The sequence below is a fragment of the Eleutherodactylus coqui genome, chromosome 9 (genome assembly GCF_035609145.1).
Source record: "Eleutherodactylus coqui strain aEleCoq1 chromosome 9, aEleCoq1.hap1, whole genome shotgun sequence".
Taxonomy (NCBI): domain Eukaryota; kingdom Metazoa; phylum Chordata; class Amphibia; order Anura; family Eleutherodactylidae; genus Eleutherodactylus; species Eleutherodactylus coqui.
The window spans coordinates 94042357-94062955 of record NC_089845.1 but is presented as its reverse complement, the minus strand read 5'-3'; the positions used below and the strand labels follow the sequence as shown (position 1 = coordinate 94062955).

At 42.4% G+C, this 20599-nt stretch overlaps 1 protein-coding gene across 1 annotated transcript in view; it reads left to right on the top strand.

Moving 5' to 3' along the window:
• PCMTD1 (protein-L-isoaspartate (D-aspartate) O-methyltransferase domain containing 1) overlaps window positions 1-20599 on the top strand; it is a 41609-nt gene that overhangs the window by 15857 nt on the left and 5153 nt on the right. Inside the window, exons 3-5 of the mRNA XM_066578079.1 lie at window positions 3532-3634; window positions 7210-7381; window positions 10807-10930. Of these exons, the coding sequence (XP_066434176.1) occupies window positions 3532-3634; window positions 7210-7381; window positions 10807-10930 (399 nt within the window). The remainder of the gene's footprint in view (window positions 1-3531; window positions 3635-7209; window positions 7382-10806; window positions 10931-20599) is intronic.

Genomic DNA, 20599 nt, shown 5'->3' with positions numbered 1-20599 from the left:
TATAGGCATCCAGTATTTTTGAGGGCAATAGCATTTCTTACCATCCAAAACCCTGGATAAAACCTGCTAACGAGTGGATGTGAAGCGTCTTGGCCTCGCACTGCTATCTCACTAGCTCTCCTGGCACTACATGTTCTTGCTGGCAGGGTCTACCTCTCATCCCACACAACTAGTAGCTTATGTGGCATGCTGGGTTATGACTCCGAGAACAGCAGGATTTGAGGAGGTGTTTGATAGACGCTTGTAGCACCCACTTCTTCTGTGCTTTCACAGCACTGCGAGATCCCCATAATATATAGTAACAGATTTACTTTATATTGAATGTATCATGTTCTCTTAGTTTTCACTAATTTAACCACTTAATAATGCAGCCCTTTTCTTCTTTTACTATATATTTTTTTTCTCCCCACCTGTTTATCCATCAACAGAGCTGTCTGAGAGCTTTTTTTTCAGAATTAGTTACATTTTTCAATGGAACTATTTAATATACTGAAAAACTTTAAATTCCGTGGAGTGAAATGATAAACGCAATTCCGCCATCTTTAGGGGATCTTGCTTCTATGGTGTACACAGTGCAGCAAAAATGACAACTTTATTCTATGGGCCAGTATGATTGCGACGATACAAAATTGAGAGTTTGGGGGTTTTTTTTGGTTTTTTTGCTGTACTATTAAATTTTTTTTTTCCAAAGATATTTTTATTTTCTGTAAGCCATAATGCGATATAATGATTTTGATAAATTGTCACCCAGCTTTCTGTGTGAACCCGCCACCGTTCCGGTCTAGGAAATGCTGGGTTGAACTCGTCTATATTCATCCTCTCTCCCTCGGATCTGCAGCAGAGGTCTTTTGATGTATATTTTTTTTCTGGGGCAAGCAAGGTAGTCCTTTGTTGTGATGGTAACGGTTACCAAGTGACAGGGGGATGTCAATTACCACATTCCACCAACCATTTTTCTCCCATCCTGTGTACTCCAACCAGACGCTGCAGCACCTCGCCGTGAAGGCCTATTCACATGAGCACATATCGGCCCCTGAATGAATAGAGCAGTGGCCATGCATGTGTTATTGGGACTTCAGGAGGTAGTCTGGTTCACACACCTGGCGAGCTTTGGAAATCCCAATCTATACAAATGCATGCCCACTGCTCTGTTTACTCTGGGGCACACGGGGTCTCCGTTTGTGGGATCAGGGAAGGTCTTGGGGTCAGAGCTCAACCGTTCAGATAGGTATCTCCTGGTAAGAGGGAATAGCTTCAGATTACCATATACCCCTTTAACACGTGTCCCACACTTATGCAGGTGTATCCCTACACTAATATATATGTTCCAGGTGTGTGCACACGTAGCCGATGTGCTGCGGATTTTCTACAGCGTAAAAACCGTTTGCAAATCCTCCCCTACATCCAGATTTGACGTGCATTTTGGTGCTGATTTGTATCAGATTTGACTTTTTATTCCCTTTAATTAAGAATTCTATGGCTTTTCAATACAGTAGAGGCTGCAGTATTGTGACACAGGCCCTCGCCAATAGTACAAATATTCTTGTTAGCAATGTACTGTATAAGCCCTACAAAGGTTAACTTCACCATCTGACCATTTAAAGAGCAGCATCTCATGAGTAGTGCCAAAAACCTACATAGGCTCCATATATAATTCACATCCCTTCCGTTCACATCAGTTTTTATACTGCTGGGTTCCCATTTATCTGTTGTGTCTGGCCAGTGTCTTCATACCGGAGCTGGACGCAACTGGTGCCTTTTTGGTGCATTGTTTTTGACCTTGTCCAAGGTCTATGGCCAAATAGGAAAACGCTACAAGCAACGTGTTTCTGTTCGGCACAGGGAGGCATCCAGCATCAAAAGTGATGCGCCAAGAACTGTCGCATAGAAAACTATCCCTCCGGAGGGAAAAAATACCAGGTGCACCGAGATGTGGGAATTCGGCCTTACCGTATTTTACTTTTCTGTTTTTTTTATTTTTAAGCTAAAAAGTAAGCTGTTACATTTCAGAGTCACCCTAATATTTAACGTACTTTAACTCCTTAATGACGCAGACCCTTTTTTTCTTTTTCCATTTTCGCTTTTTTCTCCCCCCTTCAAAAAAATCGTAACTCCTTATTTATTCATAGACGTCGCTGTATGAGGGCTTGTTTTTTGCAGGATGAGTTGTATTTTTAAATGGTGCCATTTACTTTACCATATAATGTACTGAAAAACTTTGTGCGTCTTGTTTCTAAGGCACACAAACTGCAACAAAAACAACCTGATAACTTTATTCTATGGGTCAATATGATTGCTACGATACCAAACTTGTAGGGTTTTTTTTTTTCAAAGACATTTAATTTTTTTCAATTATTTTCTGCCGCCATCTTCTGCGCGCAATAACTTTTTTTATTTTTCTGTAGACATAGTTGTGCGAGGGCTCATTTTTTGTGGGATGTCCTGTAATTTGAAATACATATGACTTTTTGATCGCTTTTTATTGCGTTTTTTCTAGGAGACAGGGTAACTGAAAGTGCATTTCTGGCGTTCTTTATTTAATTTTTTTTTTCGGACGACGTTCACCGTGTGGGGGAAATAATGCGCTACTTTGATAGATCGGACTTGTACGGAAGCGGCGATACCAAATATGTAATCTTTAGATTTTTTTAAATTATAGATATGGCAAAAGCGGGGTAATTTTTTTTTTTTTTTACTTTTTTCACTCTTCTTTTAAGCCCCCTGGGGGGACTACAACACGTGATGCTTTGGTCACTCCTGCAGTATGATGTAATGCTATAGCATTACGTCATACTGCATTCTGACAGGCAGCCTATCAAGCCACCGCACGGGGATAGCTTAATAGGCAGTCTGCTAGGGCAGCCCTGGGGCCTTTCAGAAGGCCCCTGGCTGCCATGACACCTGCACATCTCCCCCGATCTCACCACGGGGGGGGGGGGGGGTGGAGTGGGGGGGCTGTACGGGACCCCCGAACATCGCTCGGGGGATTTAAATGCCACTGTCAGAATTGACAGCGGCATTTAAAGGGTTAATAGCCGCGATCGGCCGCACGGCTGATTGCAGCTATTGCCCGCGGATGTCAGCTGTAATAAACAGCTGACGCCCGCGCTGTATGAAGAGAGGTCGCGCCGTGACCTCTCTTCATACATACCCCAACGCTCCAGGACGTACCCTTACGTCCTTGTTCGTGAAGGGGTTAAGGGCGTCTCCCACACCCATTCCTCATATAATAGAGGTTGACCACTTTGAACCATCCCTACTTGTTAAAAGGATCTGTTTGACAATAAACCAATCAAATAGTGACACCACCCCAGCCTCCAGGGATTCTAGAGTGTGGGGTGCCATGACAAGCGACGTTCAGTTTAGTAGAACCAACAGGTCCTGGTGTTGTGGCCGTAAAACCAACCAATGTCCTGACTACTGATGTGTAAACGGCTGCTCCTCACTACGGTAGTTCTAGACATGGTCATACTTTATTCTACTGTTTGCTGGGTCCGAACTATGTTAACCTGTATTTCTTTTATGTCTTAGGTCCGTTTGGCATTAATCATGGAGTTGAGCTTCATTCTGATGTGGTGGAGTATGCGAAGGAAAAATTGGAGGCTTTCATTAAGTACAGTGATAGCTTTGACAAGTGAGTTCCTGGACTGATGTGATATATATTGGTCCTGACATACTGTAGCCGCTATTGGAAGGACTGACAACTATGCCCAGAAAATACAACTACTCTACAGATTATCTTCAATTAGGCAAATGTTTGTTTTCCATTTGCATAACACGGGCACTCCGATAAGTGAGTGTGCTACGTTACCGCCATAGTACATCTCACTGGTAAAGATACCAAATGATACATCTGTATAAGCCACGCACTGGGTATGAAAGCCATTGTATTTCTGATGTCAGAAATTAGTAGTAGTAGTGGTGGTGGTTGTGGTCTGGGCTTCAATTAATTGTTAAATTAACTATGACTACTGCATTTATTTAAAGAAGGTATCCAACCAAAACATAGAACTGATGAGATACTAGTAAAGCTGAAGTTTGAATTGGCTTCTCAATTTACTGTTGGTGTGAACATGCTGACAAAGTTCCTGTTGATCATCAGTTCGTGAATGGCTACATGTCCTGCTGTCGCTTAAATGGTCACCACAACAAAGCCAGAAGTTGCCTATATCGTTAAGTAAAAGAAGCAAATTAAACTTTGGCTGTTGCTCATTTAGGCTGCATGCACACGGGCGGATTTACACTGCGGAATCCGGAGTGGGTGTCCGACTGCAGATTCCACAGCAAATCCGCCCATAACATGATACGGAAAAGTGGTGGTTTTTTTTTCTTTTTCACGCACACGAGCAGACACCAATTGCAGTGTCCGCTTGCGGAGGAAAAATCACAGCATGCCTCATTTTTGCGCGCATGGCTTCCATTGAACTCAATGGAAGCCGTCCGATCTGCAGCCCTTCCTTGACCTTGCGGAAAGGAAGCGGAATCCGCGACCTTTCCGCAAGGTCATCGCTAGGTGATGACGTGGCAAAAGCAGGAGTTAAAAAATAAATAAATAAATAAAAATCTGTACTGCGCATATCCGGCAGCGAGCCGTGCGGAGCATCCGTAGTACAGATTGAAAAAAAAAAAGCAGGTACGTGTGGACGCCGCTACTGTCAGGGCTGGTATGCGACCTGCCCATGTGTATTAGGCCTTACTTAGCTTTGTACATTTGGCTGCTGTACATTCATATGTAGTGGATTTCGGTGCAGATCACCAGCACAGTCCACATTCAACATGCAGATTTTTTTATAGATTTTACCTCTTTATTTTAAGAAATGCGCACTGTAAACCCACAGTATAAATTGTCATGCTATGGAGTTATAGTCTGCAGTGCAGGTCAAATTATACTGCAGATTATCTCCACAGCCTGTGAAGGACAGTTCTTGAAATCTCATCCGCACTGCTGTTTCTATGAAATGTTTCATATTTTCTGCAGCTATTATATCTGAAGAATATCTGCAGCATTACCACTACATGTGAAAATCACCTAAGGCGGCTTTCACATGGCCGAGAAAGTTGCGCTTTGCAAGGCACACAATTCTTGCATTGATATGAACACTATTCCTTTTAAATGGGGTCCTATACATGAGCGCCTTTTTTTTTTTCCTGCATCGCGGGATGTCTTATCTTTTGGGCGTTCGCCTCACTCATTGTCTTCAATGGGACTGGAAAAAAATCACGTTGCACGGTGTGTGAGATTTCCTATTGAAAACAATCGCTACTGTACTGAAGTGATGGGAGACGTTTTTGACACACAACGTCTCGCATCCACAAGTACCTCACACTTTCCCGAGCGTGCTATCAGGCCAATACTGCTTGGCCGTGTGAAACTAGTCTAAAGTTTGTTGCAGCAATGGATGATAAATGTTTTAGGCCCCTTTTAATTATATGGCTGGGAGGAAAGAAGCAATTGATTTGGAGCTCTATAAAGAATACTGAAAAGCCCTGTTAAGATATAGTATGCAATTTATTAGAACATTCGTTGGGGTCAAAAAATGAAATGGTGTTTAAATTTTTACTTTTTAAGGACATTTGTCAGCTTCTCTACGCCTACCAAAGCTTCATCATGGCAGCGCTGCTGAAAAGGCTATAGACTACATTACCTCCCTTGCTACTCGTACTCCATTGTAAACCCCCCAAATTAGCTTTTATTTAAAACAAGGGTAGCCCTCCCAGGTCCAGAAAAGTGTTAACAAATTCCCCAGCAGGAGGTGACCCACCTTCTGTCATCAGCCTACCTTGGGTAGGTAGACAGTCACATCTCAGTCCGGGATGGCCTTAGAAATGAGGTAATTCTGTCAGATGGGGAACACCTCGTCTTCTCAGAACATCCACCAGGAGAGAGCGTCTGCAAGAACTCCGAAGGGTTGAGAACCTCAGTTCTAGATAAGTAAAACCAAAATGGGAAGCCCCAGCGCTCCCAGCGTTTGAAGATAATACAGGCTGTATATATTAAATGGGGTAAAATGTAATAAAATTACACTTCATAGGGGCTCCAAGACAGAGAAAACTCCCCCTAAAAAGCAAGTGCGTCTTAAACCAACTGATGATGGGGTGTATAAAATCCAGAGCCACAATTGTAGGCTAGCGCCATTTTATTTTACCTAAGTAGGGTACAGATAACTATAATGCAACGCGTTTCGGAGGATAAAACCTCCTTTATCAAGCATAAATTAATAAAATAAAGGAGCAGTGTTTTTATATAATACTTTAGCTCCCTGCCATCTGCATTAATGGCAATGGTGGGCGAGTAGTTTAATTTCCCCCACTAATCATTCCATTTGGCGTGTGTTTCCCCGCAGAGCCAGGTGAGCACGGCTTCTATGTCCAAATGTAATGCACTCTTTTGGAGGCCGTTCCCTCTTTATATATAATGTACTATTATTTTTTTATAAAGCAACTGTAAGACTCAAGAGATTCAAAGGACTTTGGAAACGTGTGTAACATTATTATATTATAGGTTTATTGATAAGCAATTTCCAGATTAAGCTGGCATGGATGCTGGCAGTGTGGCCAGGCACATCAACGGCATCCGGCTGAAATGTATGTGTAGCGGGGTGCGCGATGCCATCACTTTCCGGTTTGCGGTTGCCGTTTGGCTGCAGTCTTCAGTAGCATGCGCTGTTGTGCGCACAAACTCGTGTTGCCCTCACTATGTTACATGGTTGCTATGGGAGGCTATTTTATATGTAAGTCTGAAACGTGTTGCCTTTCCTTTTCCTGTGAAGTTTGTATTGTCTCCTTTGTCCTGTATATGGAATAAAAAACCTGAATGTATTCCTACCCTCCAAAGAATCATGATCCATATGTGACACTTTATAAGCAAACTTGGATAAGTGAGGAGGTCTGCTGCTCCTTGCGGACTCTTCACAGAAGTAAGTGCTATTCTCTTTTTCCCTTCCTACATGTCATCCACTCATACACCAAGAGCGCAGGATTCTTTTATAAGTTTGTCTTTTCCCATTTTTTACATATGATGCACCTCCAATACCAAAAGCTATTTTTTGGGTTTCTGATGAAGTATGAGCAGTGGGGAGGTAAGTGTAGTCTCTGCCACATGTCAGTGACCCTGTGGGCTAATGAAGATCTAAGCATTTGTTGCTCATGATGTACAATGTAATTTGGCGCAGTGACAAATGAGTCTAATTGAACACTATCTAATTTCAGATTTGAATTTTGTGAGCCCAATTTCGTCGTTGGAAACTGTTTGGAGATCGCATCAGACAGTCCACAATATGACCGGATTTATTGTGGCGCTGGAGTCCAGAAAGACCATGAAAATTACATGAAAATTTTATTGAAAATTGGAGGAATTTTAGTTATGCCGATTGAAGACCAGGTGATGCCTTGTTTATATTGTTTACCTTAACGTGTTCTTGTGTATCTCGGTGTTCATGCGAAAAAGCATCAGTTAGAGGTATATGCAACTTTAGGTGAAGAGATTTCCCTTAGGATTCCAGAAGCCAGTGGATGGATTATTAGGCAGGTAATGTAAAGCGTAGGGTCACCAAGTTCCAGGAGATTTGTATTCTTGTTACCTTCCTTTGCACTCCATAGGAAAAACTTGTAATTAATGGATAATTGTGAAACTGCCCGAGCACACAGATAATGAAGCTCATTGAGTTGTGACTAAAGTACTACCTAAAGGCAAATCTATGATCAGACAGGACTTTATGAACCCTTTCCAATCCAATTTGTATCCTGGTTTTCCTAGGGGGCTTACTCTTTTTCTGCCTTTATACAATGGCGCCATCTGCTGACTAAAGCCAGTACTGCATGAGGTGACACATTGGATAGGCTCCGACAGCAATGAGGCTGGCAATATACAGTAAGAGAACCCCGATGGACGTCTTCGAACATCGGAGCTGTACAGCCTTAAATCATAATGTCTTCAGAGGTCAGACAGTGGATTGGAAAGGGTTAAAGAGCATCTACCCGTATAAGGTGCAGCTGATAAATAATGCCCCCATGCTTCATTTTGTTTTACTGTTCAAAAGCAGACCGTATGGTAATTATATAGAGTAAATGTAGGAAAAAAGTGTATGTAGGCGCAATTCTTTTCTTAAAGAGGCACAAGACTTATTTTTGAGCACCACTTCTGATTTTTACTAAGACTAAATCCAGCCTACAATAGACGCGTTTCGGGACTGTTGCGCCTCTTCCCCAGTATTGTAGCTGGGGACTCACAGCTGGCACTGGTGTGCTCTCTCCACAGAGGAGTGGAGCACGATGCTTTTCTCGTACAGTGCATGAATTTGTGTCAGCATTCAGTGGGTGCCTAACGCACGCTGAAGCACGGTACTGCCAGCATAATTAGCAAACAGACAGAAGCAGCTGGCACCGCTGGTGCCCATCTCTATTGTACAGCACATTGCATAAGTACAGAAACAGAGAAACCATCATTAGCTATGTATTTATGGACAGGCGGATAGTTTTTGGCTAGAAATTATATTTTACATGGGGACCACGTGGTTCTCTTTTCAGTGGTCAGCCACGAGGCTCGGTGCCAAACTTCGAGTGTTACCAGCATGAGGGTAGGCAAAGGGACAATAAAAGATGTGGGGCCACCCAACAGCAGTCCCCTCAGGCTCTGCCCAGGGCCCGCCATTCTGCGCTCCAGGCCCACCACTGGATTATAATCCGATGAAGACAGCCTCCATCCAGCGTATACTAATTATTCAGCCAGATAATAGTAATAGAGGTGGGGTAAGGCTAATCCTCCCTGGCTCACTTGGAGACACTGAATCTCTAATTTAATCCTGGGTGGGGTGCCCCTCAACAAAACAAGGATCTTATTGATGCTCCTAATTAATTGACAAAATCCTATATAGTACCAGTCAAAAGTTTGGACATACCCTGTCATCCCATGGTGTGTTATTTTTTTTTTTTTTAATTTACTACATTGTAGATTCATATTGAAGACATGAAAATTATGAAGGAACGCATATGGAATTAAATAGTGACCAAAAAGTGTTAAATCAGAATGTTTTATATTTTAGATTCTTCAGAGACTTTTTTTTTAACAGTTTTGAAAGAGTTCCCCGAGGTGCTGAGCACTTGATGGCTGCATTTCCTTCACTCTGCAGTGCATCTTATCCCAAACCATCTCAATTGGGTTTAGGTTGGGTGATTATTGGAGGTGTTCCCATCAAGTGCAAACCAGAGAGGATGGCATGTTGCTGCAGAATGCTGCGTTAGCCATGCTGATTCAAAGTGCCTTGAATTTTAAATAATTCACCAGAAATATACCATCACTCCACCTCCTTCATGCTTCATAATGGGAACCACATATGCATAAACCCTCTGCTTACCTTTTTGTGTCTCACAAAGACATGGCAGCTGGAAGCAAAAATCTCAAATTGTGATTCATCAGACCAAAGTACAGATTTCCCCTGGTCTAATATCCGTTTGTTGTGTTTCTTGGCCCAAACAATTATCTTCTTCTTGTTGATCCTGCTTAATAGTGGCTTCTTTGCAGCAATTCAACCTTAAAGGCCTGATTCTCATAGTCTGCTCTAAACAGTTGATGTTGAGATGTGTCTTGTACTAGATTTCTCTGAAGCATTTATGTGGGCTCATGAGAGCCAATTTCACCACAGTGTTTAATGGTTTTTAGAACTGCACTTGAGGATAACTTCAAAGTCCTCAAATTTTCTGGACTGGCTGAGCTTTCATGTCTTAATATAATGTTGGGCTGTATTTTTAAATTGGTATTTTTACACTAAACTATACATAAAAAAAAAAAAAGTACGAGAACAGGTTCCTCATTTAGTTCCTGACATTCACATTGACTTTTTTTTTTTTTTTTTTTAGTTTTATTTCACACTTTAGGGGGGCATTCAGACGACCGTATATCGGCCGGGTATTCACGCCGGCCGATATACGGCGTCTCTCTCTGCAGGGGGAGGAGGCTAGAAGAGGCGGGAGCAGTGCAATGAGCTCCCGCCTCCTCTCCACCCCCTCTCCGCCCCGCTGCACTATTTGCAATGAGAGGAGGTGGGACGGGGCGGGGCTAAATTCTGGGAATTGGCTCCACCCCTGCCCCGCCTCTCATTGAAAATAGTGCAAAGAGGGTGGAGAGGAGGCAGAGAGGGGGCGAGAGCTCAGAGCACTGCTCTCGGCTCTTCCAGCCTCCTCCCCCTGCAGAGAGAGATGCCGTATATCGGCCGGCGTGAATACCCGGCCGATATACGGTCGTCTGAATGCGCTTACACTGTATCTGGGGCATCCATGGAGCTCCAAATACAGGAAAAATCATCTCCCCCTGTAGTGACAGTAATCACTAATCGAGCCAATCGTGGTCTGCAAATTGGGAGCTATGTAGCCTGGAAAGGAGAAGGAAGAAGCAGTAAAAAAAAAAAAAAAAAACGCTTCTCCCGTCTCCTCTGGGTCCTCAGCTGTGTCTGACAACCAAGGACCCAACCTGCACCTGCCTGATTGTGGGAGCAAAAGATTTAATCCTGCGGCGTACTTTTGCTAACGGCCGGGATTAAAGCCCAGGACCAAGCGACATATATTTGCCAAGATTGATCATTTAAGGGGTTAAACACATGGTTGCTTTGTACCGTTCCATTACTGCAATATATTAATATTTACAACATAGTCCTATAGTCATCCATTAAACAAATCGCATTCCATTATTTTTTATTCATTAGTTCCTGATTACTCTACTCCAGGATCTCCACAGTGTATCTGTAATGATCAATAAACTATTGCACTCGTGTCTTTCTGGCTGTATTAACATGCCTGGTTTTAATTCTTTAGCTTACACAGATCCAGAGAACAGGACAGAATACTTGGGAAAGTAAAAACATTTTAGCAGTTTCTTTTGCCCCCTTGATGCAACCAAGTAAGAATGACAATCACAAATCGGAAACTGTGAAATTGCGTAAGTATTTACCTGTTTTTAAATGCTCTTCTTAGGAAATAATTTGCTTTGCTTTATATTAAGTTCACCTCCCAGTTCTGAAAAATAACAAAAGTAATAATAAAGACCTTCCAGTCAACACAAAGAAAAGCTCTGTTGAGCAGCTCCCATGACCCACAAGGCCTTTCTAACCTGTTCTTGTTTCAGTCAGTTGCGCTATTTTCATTGGTAGGCCATGCAGGCAGTGGTCTATAGAGCACTATGGGAGTCATATTCTTGTCATAATCATTCTAACCCCCCTCGTTCCCTATGCACTGTATATAACATGGTTTCTCTTCACACGCTCCCCACAAAGCCTCCTATTTGCCTCCTTGTCACTTATATTCTATAACCCTTTCCAATCCAATTTTGGATTCTGGGTTTCCTAAAAGACCTTCTCCTTTTGCTGTTATACAACAGTGCCATCTGCTGGCTAAAGCCAGCGTGTGTGCGCCAGAGAGGCTCAGACAGCGGAGTGGCTGGCAATAGACGGTAAGAATACCCTGCCGGACATCTTATGACATTGGAACTGTACAAGCTTCAATCAGAATGTAGGAAGACGTCAGACAGTAGATTGGAAAGGGTTAAATCACAATGTGGTAATACGAACAAATAACAGCTGACCCTAGCACTTCCAGGGTTGGGAGCTGCTAGCCATACGTCCTGAAAAACTACGCAGATAGATAGGAAACTTAAAACAACAGAAATAAATAGCTTTGAAAAGACCAGATTCATGCAAGAGGGTAAGCCAGAAAAATACTTTGAAACCTGGAATAAATGGATCTCTTACAGGAACAAATAAATCTTTAGGCAGGGTTCACACACGGCGGATTCCTGTCGGAAATCTCGCGGTTTGGCCGCAGCAAAAACCGCGAGATTTCCGCCGGGAGAACCGCCGCGGTTTAAGCCGCGGCGGCTTTGAAGCAGTCCGGCCGCATGCTTTTCCGTTGCGGCCGGCTCTCCCATAGAGGAGAGCGCGGCCGTAACATAAATAAACAAAAAAACGACTGTAAATAGACATGCTCAATCTTTTGAAACCGCGGCTGCGGATTTACCGCAGCGGATTAGCCGTCCCGTGTGGACGAGGTTTCTGAGAAATCTCATCCACATGGCTGGCTAATCCCGAGATTAGCGGCCGCGAGCGGTTTTGCCGCGGGCGGATCTGCTGCGGCAGAACCGCGGCAAATCCGCCCTGTGTGAATGCAGCCTTATTCAGGAATAAGCCAGCCAGCTAACTCCCCTTTCTAAGATCATACCATATTTTTCAACACGACCACAAGTTTGGATCATAAAGCAAGCTACTAGAAACTTTACCCTGTTTTTTCCCCACTTTACTACTCTCATCCTCTCTTGGTTTATGTAGCACAATTACCATATTCAACTGTACACGATAACAAATCTTATTGTGCTGCATTGTTGCATACCCCCCCTCCCTTTTTTCCCTTCTGTACCCAAGTTCAAACTATAAATAAAGAATTTAAATAAAAAATTTAAAAAAACAACAGAAACGGCTGCCCATCACTATTGTATCCATATGCATAAAGTAAAGCGTGGCGGTTTATGTTAATAAGAGTGAGAGCCTGTTCCAGGACTTGTAGTTCCATATTGTGTTTCCCCAATGCAGTACTTCATTCATCGATTACAAATATAATTACCGTAATCTTTTTTTTTTTTTTCCTCATAATCCGAAAAGGAACATAGTGTCCGTTCTAGGAAAGAAAACTTTGTACATGCTTACATTATAGCTTGTGTAGGATTTGAAATTGATCCCACAGGCTGAAAAAACCAGCTGCAGCTCCTTCAGTGCTGAAAAGTTAAATGCATTCACTAATTTGTACATTGTGGCTGATTAAATTCCTAACTGAGTTCATTGAGGACTTTTACTGCAGTGTTTTGTTTTTTTTTCCAAATGCTAACACATACTTTATTACCTTTTTTAACGTGTACTTTAAGTGATTTCATGTAAATTCAAGATTGTTTGTAGGGTAGAATTAAAAATAAAATGATCACTCTGTACTGTTTTTTAGCTTAATTTAATTGCAGGCTACATACTTCATTTATTTCTATGTGGGTAGAAAGAAACATGAGTTACTTTAATTGCTTTACTTTCTCCTTGCTGATGTCAGCTACAGAAGCATTTAGAAAGATGGAGCTAAAGCAATATAAATACCAAATATTGAATAGCATGCGGTTTGTATGTCTGTGAAGGAAACTTACTAGTTAATAATGTCCTGTGATTACAGCAGCCTCAGCAATGATTCAAGTTGTGTGTAGGAATGTACATGAAAGGGTGAGGAGTTGTGGGTAATGTAAGCCTAGTAGTCTTGCATAAATTGTGACTTTGATCAGGCTGCATCGTTAACATTGCAGGCCATAACTTCCTGTTTGTGAATTAGGAGAGATCATAAGCACAAAGGTACAGTGCACGAGGATCTAAGAACACTATAAGGTTTTTTTCACATGTACTCGTAGATATCCGAGTGCTGTACTCGGTTATCAGTCACACCCATACACTGTGAATGGAGCAGTGCAGTAGTGCACAGGTGTGAGCAGTGAATAGGTGATAGATGTTGTTTATGGGCCAATCAGTTTAACCCCATTAATTCCATCACATATTGTGTGTTGTAGTTTTTGTTTTTTTGTAAATTCATTTTTTATTGGAAAAAGTCTCTTAACTACAGGAAATATCACCATATAAACTTAGACATCATTGGCTAACGCAGCGCCAGCTTTCATTGGCTGACGTCGCCTGAATTAGCCAATCAGATCATTAGCTTTCTGGAGGCGGGGATTTGCAGAAAAGCAATGCTCTGCCGGTGTACGCAGGGAGAGACAACCTGCAGCAGTTCCACGGGAGGTGAGTATTTATTTATTTTTTATTTTTTGGACAACTGTATACCTGGTGTATAAGACGACCCCCGACTGCAGAGCATATTTTTCGGGGTTAAAAGGTCGTCTTATACGTCGGAATATACAATATGTTTCTAAAGAAGTTTTCCAAATATAGCTAAAAGGGAGTTTAAAAAAAAAAGGCATTGGAAGGGAGATTGGTAGCATTTGCATTTAATATAGAATTTTGGCGACCATGTATGGCTGTAAGAGGTTCTTCCTACAGAACCAAGAAAAGACTGGGACCATCATGTGATGCTAAAAGTTGTTTGATTTTAAATTTCTCCCCTTTACTTTCTGAAATTTTTTAAAGGCCTGGAAGCTCCCTAGAAATATGTACTCCTAGATACTCAATGGCCAAGTTAGATCATGGGAATGGGGTGGAATCCTGATATTCCTGTATTTTACTGTAGAGGACATTATTATTGAGGACAGTGGATTTGGTAATATTGACTTTACAATTCAAAAGTTCACCATATTGTGTCGTAATGGAGGTGTGTTTAGAAAGGCCCTGCGCAGGATTGATGATAAGAAATAGAATGTCATCAGCAACTTTGAAAGAGTTCCTACCTATCATTGCCAATGTGTACACAGCCCAAAGGAACAGCAGCCTGATATAACCCCTGTAAAACCTAACCAAAAACACATACGTATAAAAAGACACAGACATGATATGATTAATTTGCACAATACCAGAACAGAATTAGTAGAGGCGTAAATGCTTAAATAGTCCACTGATAAGGGATGAGAAATCTGGAGCAGAGATAACACACTGGCCTGGTGACCTTCTTACACCAATTTAGAGACCATAAAACTTTCACATCACTTATTAGTGCACTAATGAAGTATGAATTTTTATTAGCCATTAAAAGGTATCCTATCTACAAGATTACTTGGTTTCTCTTACTGGGAACAGTCACATTTTGCTCTACTGGCTAACACCGTTTCAAACTTTTTTTTGTTTTCTCGATATGCAAACACTAGTTTTCTACCAAAGTACAGTGCATACACAGTCTGCAAATTTTAATTTATACTTATGTGGTGGTCTTATGTTATATATAATAAAAGTTGAGTATTAAGAGTGTTATATCAGGCTGATGTTCCTTTTTGGATGTGTTAAAGGGGTTGTCCCGCGGCAGCAAGTGGGTCTATACACTTCTGTATGGCCATATTAATGCACTTTGTAATATACATTGTGCATTAATTATGAGCCATACAGAAGTTATAAAAAGTTTTTCACTTACCTGCTCCATTGCTAGCGTCCTCGTCTCCATGGTTGCCGTCTAATTTTCGCCGTCTAATGGCCAAATTAGACGTGCTTGCGCAGTCCGGGTCTTCTTATCTTCTCAATGGGGCTCCGTGTAGCTCCGTGTAGCTCCGCCCCGTCACGTGCCGATTCCAGCCAATCAGGAGGCTGGAATCGGCAATGGACCGCACAGAAGAGCTGCGGTCCACGGAGGGAGAAGATGCCGGCGGCCATCTTCACCGGGTAAGTAAGAAGTCACCGGAGCGCGGGGATTCAGGTAAGCGCTGTCCGGTGATCTTTTTTAACCCCTGCATCGGGGGTTGTCTCGCGCCGAACGGGGGGGGGTTAAAAAAAAAACAAAAACCCGTTTCGGCGCGGGACAACCCCTTTAAGTAATGATCGTTTAGCCTGACTCACATGAGGGGCAATATATGAATATTCCTCTGCTGCCTACTTGTCCTTTAGGCCTTGGACTGCAGTGTCTTGCCTAAAGTAGGGTCTCCAGTATCAGAATAAAAAGGGTTGATTTCAAAAGGCAGGTAGAGACTTTGTTTTTTCATAGCCTTACGCCAGGTTACAAGTTAAGAGAGAGAATTGTATCCACTTTTTTTATAGGGAAATTTAAACTTGGGTAGTACTGCTCTCATAAATGACCAGTCAACTAGGTCCAGTCAAAATGGAGAAGCTGCGCTTACTTTGTGTATTTTACTGAACTTTATGTTTTGGTCAGCTGCTCCTACACCCATCACATTTTTTTCTTCAGTAATCTAAATTTAGGATGGGACTTGGTCTATAATTGTGGATCTTTCCTTCTTTATGGATTGGTAATGTGGGCTTCCTGGGCCTGCCTGTGAAGCGAGGATCTGTTCGAAAAGGCATTTAGCGATAAAGTTAGTTGGGGGGGGGGGGGAAATACATTTTTACAGTAAGTGTGAAGCCATCTGTCCTGTGAATCAAGGGAGGGAAGGCGGGGAGTCTCTAGAATTGTGTTAATATCTCTCTATCAAACAAACCTAAAGTAAGGTATGGATTTTTTAAGTTATATAAATTTGAGTAAAAGGACTGAAGAGCCTTAGCAATATCAGATGTTTGAGATGACCGTTTGCCTGAGGAGTCCTTAATAGTTGATTTTGTGTGTGTTTTTTAATCCCTAGCCAATTTGATGAGATACATTAGGTGACCTCCTTTTGTCACCATGAGCATAACTTGAGTTCTTATAGTAAAGCAAGTGCTTAGCTGCTTTATTTAATAAATATAGTTTTGAGCCTTTCCCTTAAAGACACAAGGTCTGCCAGCAAACAGACGCCCTGGAATGTTTTCCTATATGTTCTAATGCAGCTATTTGAACAACAAGAAGTCCATTTTCTATTGCTTTTTGAGCTTCGTACCTAGAGCTATAAAGATGCCTTATATATAGGCCTTGTGTGTTTCCCAGATTAATAGCGCGCTTGGCCCAGCTTGCATATTTGCTTTAAAAAACTTCTTGTGCTGTTCATAGATCTTCTAAAGCCTTTCCGGGGAGTCTAACAGTGACTCATTAAGCTTCCAAATCCATTGCCTTGCAGAAAGCGAATAGAGGGATATGGTCGTCTGAACAGCGGCTGGGTTTGATACAGGAATTATTTCTGTATCAAATGTTTTGATGACATGAATATGGTAGGCTCACATACAAATATAACCAATGTGGGACTTTGGTTATATTGGTGGGACTTATGAACAGTAGAATAGACGTAGTCTCTCCATGTAAGATGCAAATGTTTCCAAATATCTATGACTTTGAGATCCTGGAAGGCGATATGGAGTTTTCCTAGGGTGGCCTGTGAGAACTGGGACCTTTTGGATGAGGAGTCCAAGAAAGTCTTTGGAGTTATATTCAAATCTGTACCCAAAATTTTAGGCCCCTCTGCAAAGAGCTTTAGGGTCTCTGGGGTCTTGATCACCCATGTGACCTGATTTTGAGTTGGGAGCATAAATATTAGCAGGTGAATGGAAAGGAGAAAATTGTGGCCTTGAGAAAGAGAGCACATGACCTTCAATATCTGTGAACTGTTGCTTACATTCAAAGGGGATTGAAGTATGGAAAGCTGTAGTGACCATTTTAGAAGCGGACATTGGGTGACCATTATTAAACCATTGTGAAAAGTACTTTGGAATTTTACCATCTTTTAAAATGTGTTTCTTGTAGAAACATCACATTTTTGTTTTGAGCTTTTTAAGTGGCCAATGAACTTGCTGTTTTTTTTTTCTTAGGTGAACTTAAGTCTTTGGTATTAAAGGTAGTGGCAGTAAAATCAGACACATTTCTTCCCAGTCACCCAGTCGGAATCAAAGGATCTCGGCTAAGAAGAATACGTAACCCTTTATCTAGTGACTCAAAGCTGAAGAGCGTGGGTGGGGGTGTGAGTGGCAAAGGGAAAAAAAACGAAGGGTAAGATGAATTGAGGGGTAGGGTGAGTGTTTAAAGAGAGATGGAAAAAAAGGTCCCTGATCATTAGTGTACCTGTACTACATAGCGTTTGGCAGATAAGAGAGTATTGGAAAGGGAAAGTGACTAAAACAGGAGGGGAGGGGGTGGGTAAAACAAGCAGAGGAGGGAATGGCATTCAACCGGAGCTTAATGTTACAGAAACCTTTTGCATATTACGGGAGCTTAACCCCTTAGTGACGAAGCCTGTTTGCGCCTTAGTGACGGAGCCAAATTTTGGAAATCTGACATGTCACTTAACATATCATAACTCCGTGAAGGCTTTACATATCCAAGTAATTCTGACATTGTTTTTTCGCCACATGTTGTACTTCATTTAGGTCGTAAAAATAGACCCATAGAATTTGTGTAAATTTATTAAAAACCCCAAAAATGGGAAAATTTTAAAAAAAATTGTCATTTTTTCACGTTTTCAACTGTAAGATCTCAAATATGTGCAAACATACTGTACAAATTTTTGCTCAGATATATATTTCCATCTGTTCACTTTATTCTGAAAGCACGTTTGAAAAACTTTTTTTTTTTTTTTTTTAACCATTTAGGAGACGTACAAATTTAACATTACTTATCAACATTTTGAGGAACGCTTTATTTTCCGGCACCAAGCCAAGATTGTAAAGGCTCATAGGTGTCAGAATTATAGATACCCCCACAAGTGACCCCATTTTAAAAACTACACCCCTTAGTGTATTCACTGAGGGGGGTCAGGAGTATTTTGACCCCACAGTTTCTTTTCAGGAATTAATGCAATTTAGAGTAAAAAAAAATAAAATTTCATATTTTTGCAAATACGTAATTTTTAACACAGAATTTTTTTTCTATAGTGCACATGAAAACCAGGATTTACACTTCAAAATGCATACCCCCGTTTGTCCCGTGTTCAGAAACATACCCATTGTGGCCCTAATCTTCTGTCCGTATGTACAACGGGGCCAAAACCGAAAGGAGCAGCCGGTGGCTTTCAGATCAGACCTTTTGCTTGAAGGCGTTTTAGGCCCCATTGGTCACTTGTAGACCCCTCGAGCGGCCAAAACGATAGAGAACCCCCACAAATGACCTCATTTTGGAAACTAGACCTCTTAGCGCATTAATCTAGGGGTGTACTGCATATTTTGACCCAACAGTTTTTGAATGAAGCAAAGCAGAAGGAAAAAATTACAATTTGTTTTTTATTTTTTTTTATCAATTATGTGATTTTAAAAACATTTTTTGTTTGGATAGCAGACCTATAAATGGAGGCTTTCACCCAAAAATGGATACCCCCCATTTGTCCTGTGTTCAGAAACATACCCATTGTGGCCCTAATCTTCTGTCCGTATGCACAATGGGGCCCAAACTGGAAGGAGCAGCGGGTGGTTTTCAGAACAGACATTTTGGTTGAAGGTGTTTCAGGCCCCATTGCCCACTTATAGAACCCGTGAGCGACCAAAACGACAGAGGGCCCCCACAAATTACCCCATTTTAAAAACTAGACCCCTTAACGCATTCATCTAGGGGTGTACTGCGTATTTTGACCCCACAGTTTTTAAATGAATTGAAGCAAAGCAGAAGGAAAAAATTAAGATTAATTTTAAAAATAGGTTTTTTTTGTACAGCATACATAGGAATGAAGACGTTCACCCCAAAATGTATACCCCCATTTGTACCGTGTTCAGAAACCTATGCATTGTGGCCCTAATCTTCTGTCTGGATGCACAACGGGGCCCAAACTGAACGGAGCGTCAAACTTTAACTGTCTTTTGACTTTTACGTGACCGCCATTATCCATTGGATAATGGCGATCACATGACCAAAGACCGCTCACCGCGACCCCCCGTGACATCTCTAAGCTCTTGGCTACCTTTAGTAGCCAGGAGCAAGGAGATTTTAAATTTTTTTTCTTGCCCTCCCCAGCTTCTGCGCTTGCGTCCGCCATTTTGGCGACGGGCGCATGCGCCAAAACTGGGGGAAGGACTGCCGATAAGGATCCCGTCAGGGAACCTCGCTGGTGGCCTTATTTAAGTAATTTCACCTCCCCTCACGGATCCGATCCGTGATGGGAGGTGAAAATTGAGCTTTTTTTTAACTTTTACGCGATCGCCGTTATCCATTGGATAACGGCGATCACGTGACTAGGAAGCGCGTACCGTGGCCGCCCATGAAATCTCCAGGCTCTTGGCTACATTTAGTAGCCAGGTGCGGGGAGATTTTAAATTACCGCGCCAATCTGCGGCTTTTGCGCCTGCGTCCGCCATTTTGGTGATGGACGCACGCGCAAAAGCCGGGCAAGGTCCGCGGATAAATCTGGGGGCTTAAGGTACCTAATTTCATCTCCCCTCATGGATATGATCCATGAGGGGAGATGAAACAAACTTTTTATCTTTTTTTTTTTACACTTTTTAAACTTTTTTTTTTTTTTACTTTTACATGATCGCTGCTATCCATTGGATAGCAGCGATCATGTGACCGGGAACCGCATACAGCGGCTCCCGGTGACAGCTCCCTGCTCTCGGCTACTCATTCTAGCCGGGAGAAGGGAGTTTTTAAATTTCCCGGGCCTCCCGGCTCTCTGCGCATGCGCGTGACGTAATTCGTCTGGCGCGCATGCACAGATGCCGGCGGCAGTGCCGGGGAGAAGACCGAAGGATCCGGACGCTGCGAAGGATCCGGACGCTGCGGAGGACCGGGGGTGAGTACTCTCAGCTCCTCTTACGGATCCGATCCGTAAGGGGAGCTGAAACTTGTTTTTAACTCTGCATTGACTTTAACGCGATCGCCGGTATCCGGTGGTTATCGGCGATCGCGTTACCGGGGGTGGGGTCCCGCGGCCCGGGATGACAGCTCCATGCTGTCGGCTACCTCCGGTAACCGGCAGCATGGAGCCATCACGTCCTGAGCATGCAGGGCTGTCATTCCTAGAGGATGCATAAAACTACGTCCTCTAGGAATAAAGCCCATCCGGCCAGGACATAGAATCCCGATGTCGCCGTCGTTAAGGGGTTAAACAATGCAAGAGATTCCACATCTTAAGAAATACAAGTAATATAACACA